This window comes from Sus scrofa, chromosome 1 (assembly GCF_054392235.1).
Source record: "Sus scrofa isolate SSC_HxYL_T2T_F1_AM1 chromosome 1, Sscrofa_HxYL_maternal_Yorkshire_Landrace_v2.0, whole genome shotgun sequence".
In the NCBI taxonomy this organism is placed as follows: Eukaryota; Metazoa; Chordata; class Mammalia; order Artiodactyla; family Suidae; genus Sus; species Sus scrofa.
The window spans coordinates 283,552,543-283,570,951 of NC_139383.1; the positions used below are offsets into that span (position 1 = coordinate 283,552,543).

An 18,409-nucleotide genomic window follows, 5' to 3' on the forward strand; every position below is an offset into this window, starting at 1 on the left:
CCAATCAGAATAATTTTAACGATAATTTTTTTTTTCTTTTTAGTGTCATAGGTGTGACATATGGAAGTTTCCAGGCTAGGAGCTGAATCAGAGCCACATCTGCAACCTGCACCACAGCTCATGGCAACGCTGGACTCTTAACACACTGAGCAAGGGCAGGGATGGAACCGGCATCCTCATGGATCCTAGTTGGGTCCGTTACCACTGAGCCATAATGGGAACTCCCAGAATAATTTTAGAAATGATAGGACATCAACACAACACCACACATTTACTCATTCAAAATAACAGTAACTATTACCTTTGTAACAAAAAAAAAAAAAGCAAAAGTGCTCATGAGGTATTCTATCAAAACACCGCAAATGTGTATGCACCCACTGGCATTCTTTCTAGAATTACAAAAGGTTTCAGAATTTCCTAAATTTCCGTCTTAATAGAATTACAAAACCCTTTAAGAGAGCATGCTGTTTACAGCTCCTCCCCAACAGAACATCTGACTCAGAAACGTGTACTTGGAATTCTCCTTAAGAGGAACATTACGTGTTGCGAGATATTATTTACCATTTATCTGCACCACCTATAATTTACTATAATTAAACTACTATAATTTTTGATTAAAAAGGGAAAAGAATTCAAAGCCCAGATATGACAGACTGTCGAAAGACATATGATCAACAGTGAGTAAATAAACAAAAGGACCCGCTCATATTTAGCCAAGAAATACAGGGATCTGGCATGAGCAAAACAAAGTCTAGCTGAGAACTAAGCTATGTCTGAAACTGCTGCTAGGAGTTCCCATCGTGGCTCAGTGGTTAATGAACCGGCTCAGTGGTTAATGAACCGGACTAGGATCCATGAGAATGCGGGTTTGATCCCTGGCCTCCCTCAGTGGGTTAAGGATCCACTGTTGCCATGAACTGTGGTGTAGGTCGACGACGCGGCTCGGATCCCGTGTTGCTGCAGCTGTGACATCGGCCGGCAGCTGCAGCTCCTGTTCAATCCCTTGCCTGGGAACCTCCACATACCGAGAGCCTAAAAAAAACAAAAGACAAAATAATAATAATAATAATAATAATAATAAAACAAATAAATAAATAAATAAAACTGCTGCTCAATTCTTTCTTTCACTCCAAGAGTATTTATTGAGGGTATGCTTTATAAGACAGTGGGCACTGTTCCAGGGGCTTAGGATATAAGAGTGCACAAGAAAAGTCTGGCCCTTGTGGAGCTTACAGTGTGAAAGAAAGAAAAACAAACAAGTAAATACATAAAATGTTTGCAGCTGGTAAGTACTAAAGAAAAAAATGAAATAAAGCAGGGAGAGGTTGTGGAAATGGGTGGGGAGGGGAGGGGGGCTTTGTAATTTTAAATATCGTGAAGAAGACAGACATCAAGGACAAGGTGATACCACTGAGAAAGAAGACAGGAATCGAACCCATTGCTCTAACGTGGATAGATAAAAAAAGTCATCTCAGTTTATCAAACTTTTTTTTTTAATCTAGCAGCTTGATCCTAAGGCATCTATCTTCTCCTGACTTCTAAACATACCCAAAGCCATGCGCTACTACATCTTTCTAGTTCAGAAAGAACTAAACTTCACCTTCCTGTCCCAGGGCCTTTGCACAGCCCCTCCCTCTACTGAATGTTTGTCCCAGGCCACGTCTGCTTGATCCTCAAGTCCCGTTAAAACCTCAACTGGGAGTTTCTGTTGTGGCTCAGCAGAAATGAACCCCACGAGTATCCATGAGGACGCAGGTTCGACCCCTGGCCTTGCTCAGTGGGTCAAGGATCCAGTGTTGCCCTGAGCTGTGGTGGAGGTTGCCGACGCAATTCGGATCCCGAGTTGATGTGGCTCTGGTGTAGGTTGGCAGCCGCAGCACTGATTTAACCCCTAGCCTGGGAACTTCTATATGGCTTGGGTGCAGCCCTAAAAAAGCAAACAAACAAACAAGAAACCCTTAACTGTCTGTTTTCCTTTACTTAGTAACAGAAACGGACTCACAGACGTTACCAAAGGGGGCAGGTGGTGGGAGGGGATGGATTGGGGGCTTGGGATCTGCATATACACACACTAGTGCATGTGGAATGGTTGGTCAAGGCAGACCTTCTAGACAGCACAGGAAACTCTATTTAGTATCCTATGATAACCTATGTGGGAAAAGAATCTGAGAAAGAATGTATACGTCTCTATGCATAACTGAATCACTTTGTTACACAGCAGAAACGAACAAAACATTGTATATCAACCCTACTAACTGTTAAGTCCCCTGGGCTTAACAACACTGTAAATCAACTACACTAACTGTTAAGCCCCCTGGGAAGCTCTTCCCTGACCGGAGCACGAGCAGGTTAGGCATTCCCAGTGCGTGCTCTGTCACGGCACCTGTGCTTTGTCCCAACTATCTCAAATACATAATAATAAATTTTTTTGGGCCACGCCCATGGCATGTGGAAGTTTCCCGGCCAGGGACTAAACCTGCGCCACAGCAGTGATCCGAGCCACTGCAGTGACCACGCAGGATCCTTAACCCAGGGCTCCACAAGTGAATGCCAAGAAATAATTATCTTGGTCTTTATGATTTTATGTCGCCTCCATTGCAGCAAGAATCCTATCAATTTTGCTGGCTCAGGTCTCTCCAGAGCACTAAAAGAATCACAGGAGCACCATGGACTTAAATTTATACAGAAAAGCTTATCATTGGCCAACTTTGTCACTTTATTACAAACCTCACAGGTGATAAAAGTACAATGATACATACAGTCCATGGCTTAATGATAAATTTCTTAGGGCAAAATCTAGGAATAGGCTATGAATACACTTTACTTGAGTATGCATTTTTCCCTTTTGTTAAAAATAAAAGTTATGAAAAGACTATAATGAGGGCAAGAGGAACAAAAAGGCCCTCTTCATTAGATGGCAATGAATGAGCCTCAGAACGGAGTGGCTGTAACTCAAGTCATTTTTTCTTGCTCTTCTGAACTCCTTATAAGCATTTGTTTTAATATGACTTATTTCTCAGAGCATATGCCATATTATATTGCTTACTCTTGTATGTCTGATAGCCTCAAAGATATTTAAATTCCTCAAAGGGGTTAGTATTCTAGTATCCACAGAGGAGGTGTTTTGTTTTTGTTTTTGTTTTGTTTTTACCATTTTTTCCTTTTTTTATTGAAGCATAGTAGATTTACAAGGCACAGATGAGTCTGAAAGCATCTGAGGGACCCTTGAAATTGGATGTAAAGACCCAGAAACATGTTAAGAATAGGGTCCATAATTTCTTTTTTTCTTCTTTAGAGCCGCACCTGCCGCATATGGAAGTTCCCAGGCTAAGGGTGGAATCTGAGCTGCAGCTACAGGCCTACACCACAGCTACAGCAACTTGGGATCCAAGCCACATCTGCAACCTACGCTGCAGCTTATGGCGATGCCAGATCCTTAACCCACTGAATAATACCAGGGATCGAACCCACATCCTCACAGACACTATGTCCGATTCTGAACCTGCTGAGCCACAAAGGGAACTCCCAAGGGTCCATAATTTCTAGATGCTTCTCAAAGGTGGCGATTTAAGAGCCACCATCATCTCCTACGAGTCCACTGAACTGTAAAACTTCTGGAGATAGTCCCCTCATCTTTGGTGCATCTCTTAGGAAGCAAAAACAAAAATTTGTTACCGATTTCCTCTCCTGCTTCAGTTCCTGGACATAGCGTGCTAACTCCACCGTGATCTGAGAGGTCATGTTCTCGGAGATAATTTCGTGCTGCCCCGCGTAGTCATTCATCTCGTTCAGGGTGGAAAGGAAAGCCTTACACGCCGTGTACCTGGAAACAGAACACACACCGCTCCTTTTCAAACAAGGCACATCCACCCTAACGCTGCTTCGCTCGGCGAAATAGTAATTAAAACCCCGTTAATTTGATTTCATCTCCCCTCGGGTCTGGACAATTCATTACACATAAGAGTGTTCTCAGCAAAATGGTGCAGAATTAATTACACCCGAAACATTTTTCATTTTGTGAAGCCAAACTGCTCTACATAAGGCAATATTTGGCATTGTTTGTAGCTGTAGTATGACCCCTAATACAAAGACATACATGTAATGGATATGGAAATCTAAATTAGACATAATACTTTTTTTTTTTTTTTTTTTTTTTGCTTTTTTAGGGCCACCCCTGCAGCATATGAAAGTTCTCAGGCTAGGGGCTGAATCAAAGCCACAGCTGCTGGCCTATGCCACCGCCATGGCAATGCCAGATCCAAGCCACATTTGCAACCTACACCACAGGTCAAGGCAATGCTGGATCCTTTACCCACTGAGTGGGACCAGGGATCAAACCTGCATCCTTGTGGATACTAGTCAAGTTCATTTCCAGTAAGCCACAATAGGAACTCCAAGACATAATACTTTGGGGCTATTCGTGTTAAGTAAGATGTCTTAATGGATGCCTGAAATATTTCCCAGATGAATGAGCAGTAGGAAGGAGACTCCTGATACTACAAAACCAAATCAAGACATAGAGAGCACAGCCCACACCTCCTGCATTTGCTTATAGTCTAAGCTTTTCCCAATGACCTTAACTGAAACAGTGTGGGACAGGTCTAGTGACTCGGTGTAAGAAAGGTCATCTGAGTAGGTTTTTATTGTCTTTCCCCCGATTTAAAAGCCAACACAAATAGGAATGGGGACTGCAACTCGTTTTTGTAGATGTATCTACCAAAGATATGTAGATTTCCTTTAGAGCCGTCACCAGTGGCATATAGATATTATCACATAATGATCGCTGATAAACACACCTGTATTCTTCTTCCTCCTTTGAGTTCTTTTTAGGTTGGTATTTCTTCGAAAGATTCCTAAAAGGGAAAGGCAGACATGTCACCTTATTCAAAAAGATAACTGAGAGATCAAGAATAAAAGATGAAGTTAATGCTTTTGTTTACAAGTTAAAAAAAAAAAAGAATAAAAGATGAAGAATAAGTTTAAAAGAAGTTTAAAAAAAAAAATCACAAAAGGTCCAGACGTGAACTCCATTTATTTCCTTCGATCTTTCAACAGGAAGGACTTGCACAGCGCTGACTCTTTTACCTAAGGGTGGAGCAAATGAGAACAAAAGTGGTCGCCGGCCGGTCACTCACCTAGACGTTAAGACCTGACCTTATTTAACTGGACAGTGGGACTATGTGTTTCTCTGTAGTGGCTTTTATTTGCAGAACTGAGCAGAGGACAGTTCTTCTTACCAGGCTACCAGTCCCTATTTCCTAATTATCATCCTTAGAGCATTTTTACTCTCAATCCAAGGCAAGCATACGGACTGGGTCCAAATGTCTAAATTAAACATTGAAGTGCCTATAAGGCATGTTTTCAAGGCGTGGGGCCGCCTCCCAAAGACCTAAGGAAACCTACCTGTGACTAAATCTTCTTGAGGGAAGTAGAGACGATATTTGGGAGATGTTCATGCTAGGACATTTACGGAGGAGAACTTTTAACTTGCCTTTAGCAGGCTTTCACTGCATCCACTCTGATCAGCCTAAATCACCCTAATCTCTCTGCCTAATCCCAACTCCAAGGCCAAAAATCCAAACACTCTCCTGTACATTCTCTACATTAAAAAAATTTTTTTTTTCTTTTTTGTCTTTTTGCCATTTCTTGGGCCACACCCGAGGCATATGGAGGTTTCCAGGCTAGGGGTCGAATCGGAGCTGTAGCTGCCGGCCTACGCCAGAGCCACAGCAACGTAAGACGCAAGCCGCGTCTGCAACCTACACCACAGCTCACGGCAACGCCGGATCCTTAACCCACTGAGCAAGGCCAGGGATTGAACCCGCCACCTCATGGTTCCTAGTCGGATTCGTTAACCACTGAGCCACAAGGGGAACTCCCTAAAAAAAATTTTTTTTAATTTAAGTATGGTTGATTTATAATCCTGAGTTAGTTTCTGGTATACAGCAAAGTGACTCAATTATACATATATGTGTGTGTGTGTGTGTGTGTGTGTGTGTGTGTGTGTGTGTATTCCTTTTCATATTCTGTTCCATATGGTTTACCACAGGATATTGAATATAGTTCCCTGGGCTACACAGTAGGACCTTGTTGATTATCCATCCTAAATATAATAGTTTGCATCTGCTAACCGCAAACTCCCAATCATTCCTCCCCCATCCCCTTTGCCCTTGGCAACCACATGTCTGCTCTCTATGTCCGTGAGTCTATTTCTGTTTCATAAATTAAGTTCATGTGTATCATATTTGAGATTCCACATATAAGTGATATCATACAGTATTTCTCTTTCTCTTTCTGACTGACTTCATTTAGTATGATAATCTTTAGGTCCATCCATGTTGCTGCAAATGCCATTGTTTCATTCTTTTTTATGGCTGAGTAATACTCTATTGAGTATATATGGCACATCTTTTTTTTTTTTTTTTTTTTTTTTTTTTTATTTTCCCACTGTACAGCAAGGGGCTCAGGTCATCCTTAGATGTATACATTGCAGTTACAGTTTTTTCCCCCACCCTTTCTTCTGTTGCGACATGAGTATCTAGACATAGTTCTCAATGCTATTCAGCAGGATCTCCTTATACATCTATTCTAGGTTATGTCTGATAAGCCCAAGCTCCCGATCCCTCCCACTCCCTCCCCCTCCCATCAGGCAGCCACAAGTCTCTTCTCCAAGTCCATGATTTTCTTTTCTGAGGAGATGTTCATTTGTGCTGGATATTAGATTCCAGTTATAAGTGATGTCATATGGTATTTGTCTTTGTCTTTCTGGCTCATTTCACTCAGTATGAGATTCTCTAGTTCCATCCATGTTGCTGCAAATGGCATTATGTCATTCTTTTTTATGGCTGAGTAGTATTCCATTGTGTATATATACCACCTCTTCCGAATCCAATCATCTGTTGATGGACATTTGGATTGTTTCCATGTCCTGGCTATTGTGAATAGTGCTGCAGTGAACATGCGGGTGCATGTGTCTCTTTTAAGTAGAGCTTTGTCTGGATAGATGCCCAAGAGTGGGATTGCAGGGTCATATGGAAGTTCTATGTATAGATTTCTAAGGTATCTCCAAACTGTTCTCCATAGTGGCTGTACCAGTTTACATTCCCACCAGCAGTGCAGGAGGGTTCCCTTTTCTCCACAGCCCCTCCAGCACTTGTTATTTGTGGATTTATTAATGATGGCCATTCTGACTGGTGTGAGGTGGTATCTCATGGTAGTTTTGATTTGCATTTCTCTTATGATCAGCGATGTTGAGAATTTTTTCATGTGTTTGTTGGCCATCTGTATATCTTCCTTGGAGAAATGTCTATTCAGGTCTTTTGCCCATTTTTCCATTGATTGGTTGGTTTTTTTTGCTGTTGAGTTGTATAAGTTGCTTGTATATTCTAGAGATTAAGCCCTTGTCGGTTGCATCATTTGAAACTAGTTTCTCCCATTCTGTAAGTTGTCTTTTTGTTTTCTTTTTGGTTTCCTTTGCTGTGCAAAAGCTTTTCAGTTTGATGAGGTCCCATGGGTTTATTTTTGCTCTAATTTCTATTGCTTTGGGAGACTGACCTGAGAAAATATTCATGATGTTGATGTCAGAGAGTGTTTTGCCTGTTTTCTTCTAGGAGTTTGATGGTGTCCTGTCGTATATTTAAGTCTTTCAGCCATTTGGAGTTTATTTTTGTGCATGGTGTGAGGGTGTGTTCTAGTTTCATTGCTTTGCATGCAGCTGTCCAGGTTTCCCAGCAATGCTTGCTGAATAGACTTTCCTTTTCCCATTTGATGTTCTTGTATATGGCACATCTTTATCCATTCCTCTGTTGACAGACATTTGGGTTGTTTCCGTATCTCGGCTTCTATAAATAAGTGCTGCAGTGAACATTGGTAGGCATGCATTTTTTGAATTAGAGTTTTATATGCCCAGAAGTGGGACTGCTGGATCATACAGTAACTTTATTTATAGTTTTTAGAGGAAACTCCATACTGTTTTCCATGGTGGCTACAGCAATTTACATTCCCTCCAACAGTGTAGGAAGGTCCCATTTTCTCCACACCCTCTCCAGCATTTATTATTTACAGACTTTTTAGTGATGGTCACTCAGACTGGTATGAGGTGATACCTCATTGTTTTGTGCATTTCCCTGATAATTAACGACGCTGAGCATCTCTTCATTTGCCAACATACAGCCGTCTCTATGTCTTCTTTGGAGAAGTGTCTATTTAGGTCTTCTGTCCATTTTTGGATTGGGTTGCTTGATTTTTTTTGTTATGGAGTCATATGAGCTGTTTATGCATTTTGGAAACCAAGCTCTTGTTGGTCGCATCATTTGCACATGTTTTCTCCGGCGTGGGTTGTCTTTTTGTTTTGTTTAAGCTTTCTTCTGCTGTGTGTGATTAGGTCCCATTTGTTTCTTGCTATTGCCTTGAGAGACTGACCTTAGAAAACACTGCTATGATGTCTCTCAGAGAATGTTTTGCCTATGTTCTAAGAGGTAATCTCGAAAAAAGAAAACTCACTAACATCACTGCCACTGGCTGATTTCCCTTGGGTCCTGCTTTTGGTTTCCATGGTTAGAAGGAGCTGACATGGGCCACTGTGAGACTCTTCACTTGACCGCATCTCAGCATTCACTTCCCTGTTTATTCCCTGTTGCTATTCCTCTTTTAGAGCAGCTACTTTCATTATTCCACAAGCCATTTCTTTCATTTTCATTTCCCCTGAATCTATAGCTCTACCTAGAAAAATGTACAATAATAAATTTACAACTTGGGGGGGGTCATTTTGTTTTTTTAGGGCTGCACCTGCAGCGTATGGAGGTTCCCAGGCTAGGGGTCCAATCGGAGCTATAGCTGCTGGCCAAAGCCAGAGCACAGAGCCTTGACCGTGACCTCTACCACAGCTCATGGCAATGCTGGATCCAACAACTTTGATCATGTTAGAGTTTACAGGCAAAGTGAAATGTGATTTTGTCTCTACCAAGTATCACTGGATGATGTGAGAGACAGTACACTTTAGTAAAAAGGACGTTGTTCTAGAAATCCAGAGACCATGTGCCTAGATGGTGTGACCTGGGACAAAGCAACAGGCAAGTCTCTGCTTCCAGCTCTTCACCTGTGAGTCCGAGGTGCACTGTTGAGTCTACTGTCCCTTAAAGTTTGCAAATTCGGCCACAGCAACGCGGGATCTGAGCCAAGTCTGCGACCCACACTGCAGCTCACAGCAACGCCAGATCCTTAACCCACTGAGCGAGGCCAGGGATTGAACCCAGATCCTCATGGATACTAGTCACGTTTGTAACCCACTGAGTCACAGTGTGAACTCCCTCCACAATTACTTTAAAATGAAGGCATGAGCATATAACAATTTAAAAATTATAATTAGACAAATTGATGAAAGAAAGATGTACCCACTTGGAGGTTACTATCCCGTGAGCTACGCTTAAACAAACCACGCTGTGTTTTCTCTACTGATACTGTGGATACCTGGCAAATATTAGTTAACAGGTATAGACCCAAAAGAATGTGAAAAAGCAGTATCTCTTGGAAGCATGTGCTTTAGAGGAAAAATAATTAAAAAATCATTCAAATAATTTCAATTTGTTTATTGAAAGCATAGTAGAATTTTTGAGTTGGTTTACCACACTTCATCCTTAAAAAGGTAGATTTTAATAAAAATAATAGCTCCTACTTACATGTCCCAGGGATAAAAGGAAAAAGCCATGGAAAGCAGATAACTAGATAATCAATAACTCCTTTTCCAAATAGAGTAAGAGCAGCATATACGAGATTGAGAGTACTGAAAAAACCTAGAGGTTACATGTGAGATATTTTTAGTGCATGATTTTAAATATTAACCATCTCTTCTGCTAACTATAAATTACAAATAGAAAGCCACTTCTAAATTCACATCACATATATAAACTCATTCAAAACTATTTGTTTGTTTGTTTGTTTGTTTTTTGTCTTTTTTACTTTTCTAGGGCTGATTCTGCGGCATATGGAGGTTCCCAAAGGGGTCGAATCGGAGTTGTAGCCACCAGCCTACATCAGAGCCACAGCAATGTGGGATCTGAGCCGCATCTGCAACCTACACCACAGCTCATGGCAATGCCGGATCCTTAACCCACTGAGCAAGGCCAGGGATCGAACCCGAAACCTCATGGTTCCCAGTTGGATTCGTTAACCACTGACCCATGACAGGAACTCCTCAAAACTGTTATTTTAAAGATTTACTTAAATCCATATTTTCTCTTTAGCTTCCTGTCCTGGGCAGCCATTTAAAAATAACTTAAATTTTTATCACCTTGAAGAAAACATAGTTTGAATAGATCCAGGTGAAACCCAGCACTCCTTATAGTTCCACTGGACCAGACAAATCATAAACAGGATTCAAGATGTGCTGTGGGTGATCTCCTGTGAAGACAGCTCAGTGCTGAGGAATGAGTGTCACTTTGACAATGTTAGCGTCTGCAGCATTCACGATGCTTCTTAGAAGCATCAATGAATAATTCACCAAAATGCCAGCAGAAAACTAAAAGCTTAAGAGGTCTAGAAGGAAACTTCAGATCTAAGACTAGTTCTCTTAGGGACCACTACAAAAAAAAAAAAAAAAAAAAAAAAAATCAACTTTCGTTTCCATTTTCTGGAGATGGGCTCTCTCACCCTATCTGTATGAAGTTATTTAAAAAACAAGCAAGCAGATAAACCATAAAAAGCAACAAGCTAGTGGATAAACCATAAAAAGCATCTTTAGGTCCTGCACAGGGAACTATAGCCAGTCGCTTGTGATAGAATGTGATAGATGATAAAACGAGAAAAAGAATGTATATATATGTATGACCGGGTCGCTCTGCTGTACAGCAGAAATTGACACAAATTGTGGATCAACTATACTTTTATAAAAAAAAATTTTTAAAACATCTTTACATTTATGGGGTCTTTCTGAGAAATTTCAAGTGTTTTAACACTTGCTTCTCAAGCAGGCTAATTAAAAGCTAAGAGGAAATACACAACTTTTAATAAGGATGCTGGCTTTAAAATTGGTTGATCCTGGAGTTCCCATCGTGGCACAGTGGTTAACAAATCTGCCTAGGAACCATGAGGTTGAAGGTTCGATCCCCGGCCTTGCTCAGTGGGTTAACGATCTGGCATTGCCGTGAGCTGTGGTGTGGGTTGCAGATGTGGCTCGGATCTGGCGCTGCTGTGGCTCTGGTGTAGGCCGGTGGCTACAGCTCCAATTCGACCCCTAGCCTGGGAACCTCCATATGCCACAGGAGCAGCCCTAGAAAAGGCAAAAAAAAAAAAAACCCCAAAAAACCAACAAAAAAAATTGGTTGATCCTAAGAGTTGCAGGAAGACTTTTGAAAAGGAGATGCCTGGGCCCCATTCAGACCTTCTGAAATGGAAGGTCCAGGGTTGGACCCAGGGATGGTTTGGTTTTTTGCTCTCCATCGCTCATATTTTTAAAAGCTCACCACAAGATTTCCAGATGAGGATGGCAAAATAAAATCGGATCAGAGAATTGTGATTTTCCAACGAGAGGTGAAAAATAAAAGCCAGGACATTTCTTGAAGGCAGAAAAATAAGCCAGGGCAGAAGGGCACATAGTAACCTCAGTCTACACACTGGGAAGTGGTGATCGGCATGAGGGACAGAAGACAGCGGGACAGTGCAGGACAGATGCTGACGCCGCCATCCTCACAGGTACCAGGGAAATCTCTGAAAATCGATCCAGATAGAAAGCAAGAGAGCACTCGGGAAACAGTGACAGACAGGCTCGGAGAGGACGACATGCAGGTGGACCACCCAGACTCCAGGACTCTGCTGGCCACCTGGGTCTTCACTTCCCAGGGCTGCAAGCCAAAGCTCTCGAGGGGGCCGCCCCAAACTTAGGGACTCCCAAGGAAGAGGAGACACCTTTGCCCTAAGGACGGGAACACCCAAACAGAACCCCTAACAAAGTTTCAGAGAAGAGACAACAGAACGGAGAGTCTCAAAGACAAGATGTACAAAACCAGGCGCTTTTGAAACTGTCCCCATGAGGTTAACAGAAACCGGGGACTAGCAAATTTTTTAGCTTGTCTTACAGCCTATTAAAAAAAAAACCAAAAACTCCTCTGCTTGTAACCTGCCTCCACTGATAAAGCGTGCTTAAACTGTGGCTATAAAAGGCTTGCACGTCCTCTGAGCATCATGCAGCCTAAACAATGTTTGCCTGAGTTGTTTTCCAGGAACTTGGAGTCGGCTGCGTCCAGACGGGGCTCAAGCCAGCTAAGGCTGGTTGGAACCACTGAAAACTGAGCTGGCAAAGGTGTCTGAGGAGTGACCTTTTGACGTCAGAGGGCGCAAAACTCCACCCTAGGATCATGCTGGGTGCCTGCATTTTTTAATATGCATCCCATGAAGAAGCACGGTCCCCAACTACACCTGCACAGAGCATGGGTCACCTAGCTTACCTTTTCCCTACCTGCAATCACCTTTCTCCATGCCCAGGACCCGCTGCTTCTTTATCCCATAAATACCCCCAGCCCCTCACCTTCAGGGAGGTGGATCTGAGACATGTGCTCCCTTGACAGCCTTGTAAATTAACCTTTCCTCTGCTACAAACCTCAGTACCTTGGTTTTTTTCTCTGCTGCAAACCTCAGTACCTTGGGTGGCTTGCTGCGTGTGGGCAAACCTGATTTGGTAACACTTTCCCCGCTCTGACCCTATAATGAAGCTCAGAGAGAAAGACCAGTGGAACCAGAAACATGGTAACAGTCATTCATCTGCATTCTATCAGATCAAAAAGGGGCACTGGAAGTTCCCTTGCAGTACAGGGATTAAGAACCTGGCATTACTGCAGCTGGGACGCAGGTTGCAACTGGAGCTTGCGTTTGATCCCTGGCCTGGAAACGTTCACGTACAAATAAATACATAAACGGCACTGGTGTTGCTTATGTTAATAGCAAAAACAACCCAAGATGTTTACATGCTTTCTCTCATGAGGTTCCCTCAACAACCTTATAAGGTGGGGACTATCGTCATTATAATTATTCACAAACCACAGATGAAAAAAACAAAGCACAGAGAGTAATGTGCCCCAAATCATATTACTATTAAGTGGAAGAACCGTCTCAGGCACTGGGACTCTAGAATCTGTTCCTCGTAACCATTTCACTAAATACAGAAGAAGAGGAATGGAGGAGGGAGGGAAGAAAGAAAATGACAGCAAAACCCTAATCTGGAAGAAAACATATAAGGAAACAAAGCAAACCCAAGCTCCTCCACAATAGAAGCAAACCATAAAAGCACAAAGCTAAGAAAGCAGCAACCTCCTGACGACAGGATAAAACAGAATGGGATGAAAAGGGAGCTGTGAGGTGAAGGAAATGAACTTGGAACTAAAACACACCACTCCGGAGCTAATAAATACATGAGGCTGGATATCCTATTTAATAGAGGAAAGGTTTCAGATGATCATAAGGTGAAAAGCAACTCTCAAAGTCAGAGGGAAAAAAGAACAAGTTGCTGTAACACAAGGAAACGTCGTATCCCTGAAGCATATGACCTAAAAAGTGGAATAGAAAACATACTCAGGTATAATTGAAGGCAGTTTCCCTGAAAGAAGTGACTTTGCCCATGAAAGGGCTAGAAGGGAAACTAACAAAGACAGAGCAACCACAAGGCACTGCTTAGTGAAGTTATATAACTGCTAAGTGGAACAAAAAAAAACCTCTTCACATCCAGGGTCCAAAAAGCAAGTCACCTACAAAGAAAGAGAAGATGTAGCTGACTTCAGACTTTTCCACCAGAAAACAATGTAACAACAAGGTCTGGAGAGATACAAAGTACCACCGGAGAATAATCCATTCAGATTGCTGTCAAGTACAACATGGAGCGAAATCCCAGAAAGTTCCAAGGTGCAAAACTTGATTTTTGATTTATGCGGGCAACTATTTACATAGCATTTACATTGTATTGAGTACTGTGAATAATTTAGAGACGACTTAAAATATATGGAAGGATGGGTAGGTTATACACAAATACTAAGCCTTGTTACAGAAGGGACCTGGGCATTTTCAGATTTCCATATCTAAGGGGAGGAGGGGGCCTGGAACCAATCCCCAACAGATACCAAGGGGTGACGGTATGGCAGTGTTCTCAAAACAAAAGAACTCGAGGATAACTAGGGGGAAAATACCCTATTTTTCCTGATGCCAACAAACAAGTGAGGAAGCTGTGGTAGGAGGAATGGGGATGGGCATAAATCTATAATTTAGACAGATTTACTGTGAGACTCATGTTACCGACCAAATTATATAACTCAATTAGGAGAGGAAGTAAACAAGTAAATACTATTTTCTTTATCTTTCCTCGCAGTGAGTCAATTGAGCCTGTTTAAAACTATACCATGAGTTTAAAAAACAAAAACAACAAAACAGTCATGACACCCTACACATTTTTCATAATCTTTTTGCTAAATCTCGTAAAAACGTGTTTAATGTTTTGAGTTCGGCAAATCCTGCAGTTTCACTTTAAGGTCTTTTTGCACTGTTCAAGTACATTTCAGTTTAATATTCTGTGTATGCAAAAGGCAATGAGAGGTTTTATGAAATGACTGCTACACAGTTTCCTTTTCTATTTACAATGAGCTCCAATTTTTAAAATTGACCAGAACAGGAATGGTTCATCAAGAAGAAAGAACGGGAGGAGTTCCCATTGTGGCGCAGTGGTTAACAAATCCGACTAGGAACCATGAGGTTGCGGGTTCGATCCCTGACCTCGTTTCGTTCAGTGGGTTAAGGATCTGGCGTTGCTGTGAGCTGTGGTGTAGGTCTCAGACGCGGCTCGGATCCTGCGTTGCTGTGGCTCTGGCGTAGGCCGGTGGCTACAGCTCCGATTCGACCCCTAGCCTGGGAACCTCCATATGCCGCGGGAGCAGCCCTGGAAAAGACAAAAAGACAAAAAGACAAAAAAAAAAAAAAAAGAAGAAGAAGAAGAAAAGAAGAAAGTATGAAGGGCTCAAATGTATAAAAACCCATTCAATCACATCATAGTAAGAGAAACAAAAATTTCCGCTCAGACTTAGCAACTTTTACTTATCAAATTGGCAAAGATTTAAAAAAAAAAAAAGTGGGTAACGAGAAGCACCGAGGGTCAAGGTAAGCAGCACTGCCACGCACTCTGGGATGGTGATAAGGCTGGCCGCGTCTGAGAAGGGCAACGTGGCAAATTCTACTAGAACCAAAATGCTACTTTTCGGAACTTGGGCTCTAGATATGCTTTTTGCCCAAGTGTATTATTCAAGGTTATTCATTGCAACTTTGTTCAGAGTTGCAAACAATTGGAAACAATCAACATATCCACCAATTCAACACTGTAGAGCTGTAAAAAATAAAAATGAACTCCCAGAATAATCTCCAGGATGCAGAAAGGCCAGGGCAACTGAACTGCTGGGGAAGTGAGGAAGAAAACACACTTCGTTGCCTGTGTATACATAATATCTCTGGAAGGCTACATAAGAGACAGATAACAGTTATTGTTCCCTGGGACATGGGTAAGAGAAGGGACACTTCACGGTAAACCATTTTGTACCATCAGAATTTTTAAATCATATGAATTCACTACCTGGTCGTAACAAATAATTTATTTTATCTATTTTTTTTAAGAAATAATTGCTAAGGGCAATTAATAGTTGGTTCTGTTATACAGGTCATATAAGACGTTTGAAAATTATATTAAGAAGTTGACCCTACTTTGCCTTGAATAGATAGTACCTAGAGCAAGGGTCAACAAACTTTGCATATACATACATATGCAAAGTTATAAAGGGCTGGATAGTAAATCAGTACATATTTTAGACTTGAAAGTAGGTCATGGTCATGTGGGCTTTGCTGCACTCTTCAACTGCCACTGTTTTGCAGCCACAGACAATACAGAAATGAATGGATCTACCTGTATTCCAACGAAACTTTATTTACAAAGCCAGGCATTGATGGATTTGGCCTCAGTAATTGGTAGTTTGCTCACCAATGACCTACAAAACCCAAAGGCTGAATTATCACCTTCTACGTCTAAAATAAGTTAGCATTTCTCTCTAGTGCAGAAATTATTTAATGACAGACATCTCCCCCAAAAGTTCAGGATGGTTTTTCAACGTCATACTGCTATTTCAAGGAAGTCTTTGTTGAATATACTCCAGTCACACTGGCCTCTCCATTCCTTGAACATGTCCCCACCTCAGGACCTTTGCACGTGCTGATTCCTTGGCCTAGAAGAACTGCTGTCAGACCTTTGCATGTCTCCTTGTCTGGAAGTTCTCAAGCAATGGGTTTTCCCTGGCCAGTCAGTCTGGCTAAGTAACCCCTGCTTCTCATCCTGGTCCATATTGCATCAATGGTTTTACTTATTTGGGGTGAGAAATGTTATTTTTTAATTGATTCATTGCCTTACTTATTTGCATGCAGACTTTTTTCCACAGTGAGAGGGTAAGCCTGTCAGGCTGAGTGAGGCACTTTCTGTGTCTCCTTCATCAGAGCCCCCCACCTCCCCTCAACTCTGCTGATACATTGTTAGTCGTTCTGGTTTTTTGTTTTTGGGGGGTTTTTCGTCTTTTTGCCTTTTCTAGGGCCACTCCCGAGGCATATGGAGGTTCCCAGGCTAGGGGTCGAATCAGAGCTGTAGCCACAGTCCTACGCCAGAGCCACAGCAACACTGGATCCGAGCCTTGTCTGCGACCTACACCACAACTCACTGCAATGCTGGATCCTCAACCCACTAAGCAAGGCCAGGGATCGAACCTGAAACCTCACGGTTCCTAGCTGGATTCATTGACCACTGCGCCACGACAGGAACTCCCAGTTGTTCTGTCTGTTAAACCCTCCTCAGCCCTCATAAGCCTGGGCAGACACATAATTCTCCTCTAAGCAGTGCTGACCAAATACTGTAGACCTGTTCCCTGCGGACTGATTCTTCCTACGACTATTTACTTAAGCACCTATTACGTACCAGCCACTGTTCCAGACACAGGAACGGGGATTCATGAGCAAACCTGACTCAATGAGCCCCCCCCTTGAGAGGCTTATATTGCAGCAGGGAAGATAGTCAACAATACAATATTATAGGAAAATCATATGATGGGTTAGACAGTTATCAGCGCTTTGGAAAAACTGAAAAGTCCAGCAGGGAGACAAGGAGGGCCTCGTGGAGCAGGTGGCATCTGAGCAAAGACCAGAAGGGGGTGAGGGAGTTGGCCACGTGGATCCTGAGGAATGAACCTCTAGATGACATCTTTATGAAAAGCCACACCCCTGGGGTGAGTGCGTGCCGGGCACGTGCAGGATACAACAAGGAGACCCGTAAGGGCAGAGAAAGGAAGGGAGAAAGGGAAAGAGACACTGTCAGAAAGGCAGGGGGACCTGTTCGTGCAGAGCTTTGTAGGACATCAGAGTAAGGAGTCTGGATTGACTCAGTGTGAAGTGGGGAGACGCTGGTGTTTTGAAGGAGGAGTACGGTGACCTGGCTGCCTTGTGGAAAAGATGAATGGGGATAAGGGAGGAATACGGGAAATCAGATAGAAGACTCAAAATAACGCAGGCAGGAGGCAGCGATGGGGATTCGGACCACAGTGGCGACAGTGGAGTACGAGAAGTACTCCAGTACTAAGAAGGGCTTGGGTCCTGGATAAATCTGGAAAGCAAAGGCACCAGGGCTTCCTGGCTTGGATGGGGGTGGGGGAGTGTGGCAAAAGGGAGGAGCCAAAGAGGACCCTGGTGATTTGAATCGAAGCAAGGAGGGATGTAACCGCCCCTCCTGGAGTCGGGGGGGGGGGGGAGGGGGTGCTGGGTTTGAGTGGAGAGATTCAGTTCAGACTTGTTACACATCAGGTGATTTGAAGGCCTCCAAATAGTGCCTTAAACCCAAATGCGTAACCTGTTTCTGGAGTTCAGGACAGAGATCTAGCTTGGAGACACATATCTGTTGCCATAACGATGATACTTAAAGCCGTGGGTGAGATCCCCAGGGGAGTATAGACGACACGGAAGAGGACGAGGAACCGGGCACCAGGGCACGTTGGGGCAAAGACGCAGGAGGAGAGGAGGAACCACGGGGGAGGCTGAGAAGAGTTTCCGGTGAGATAGGAAGGAAGCCAAGAGACTGCGGTTTCCAATGCCAAGTCCGATGCCAGGTGAGGCAAGTGTTTCGAGGAGGGAGCAGGCACTCCAGCAAAGCTGCTGAGGGGTCAAGGCCAGCGAGGACTGAGGCCAGGCCACTGGGTGGGACAAGATGAAGGTCACTGGCGCCTTAGGAGCAGTTCCAGTGCAGAGTGGTGGGTGGGGACCTCGAGGGAGGACACTGTTGGGACAGTTTGCTGCAAAGGGAGGCAAACAAATGGTGGCAGCTGGTGGGGGAAGTGAGCTCAAGAGTTTTGTTTTGTTTCGG

At 43.0% G+C, this 18,409-nt stretch overlaps 1 protein-coding gene across 36 annotated transcripts in view; it reads right to left on the bottom strand.

Moving 5' to 3' along the window:
• Nucleotides 1-18,409, bottom strand: part of FNBP1 (formin binding protein 1) — a 138,851-nt gene that overhangs the window by 67,882 nt on the left and 52,560 nt on the right. For all 36 annotated transcript variants that reach the window (XR_014829143.1, XR_014829144.1, XR_014829139.1 and 33 more), the window contains exons 3-4: nt 4,797-4,853; nt 3,676-3,823 (exon numbers count right to left, since the gene is read on the bottom strand). Coding sequence is in view for 30 of the 36 variants with exons in the window: in XM_084998766.1 (XP_084854892.1) it covers nt 3,676-3,823; nt 4,797-4,853 (205 nt within the window). In the remaining 6 variants the exon portion in view is untranslated. The remainder of the gene's footprint in view (nt 1-3,675; nt 3,824-4,796; nt 4,854-18,409) is intronic.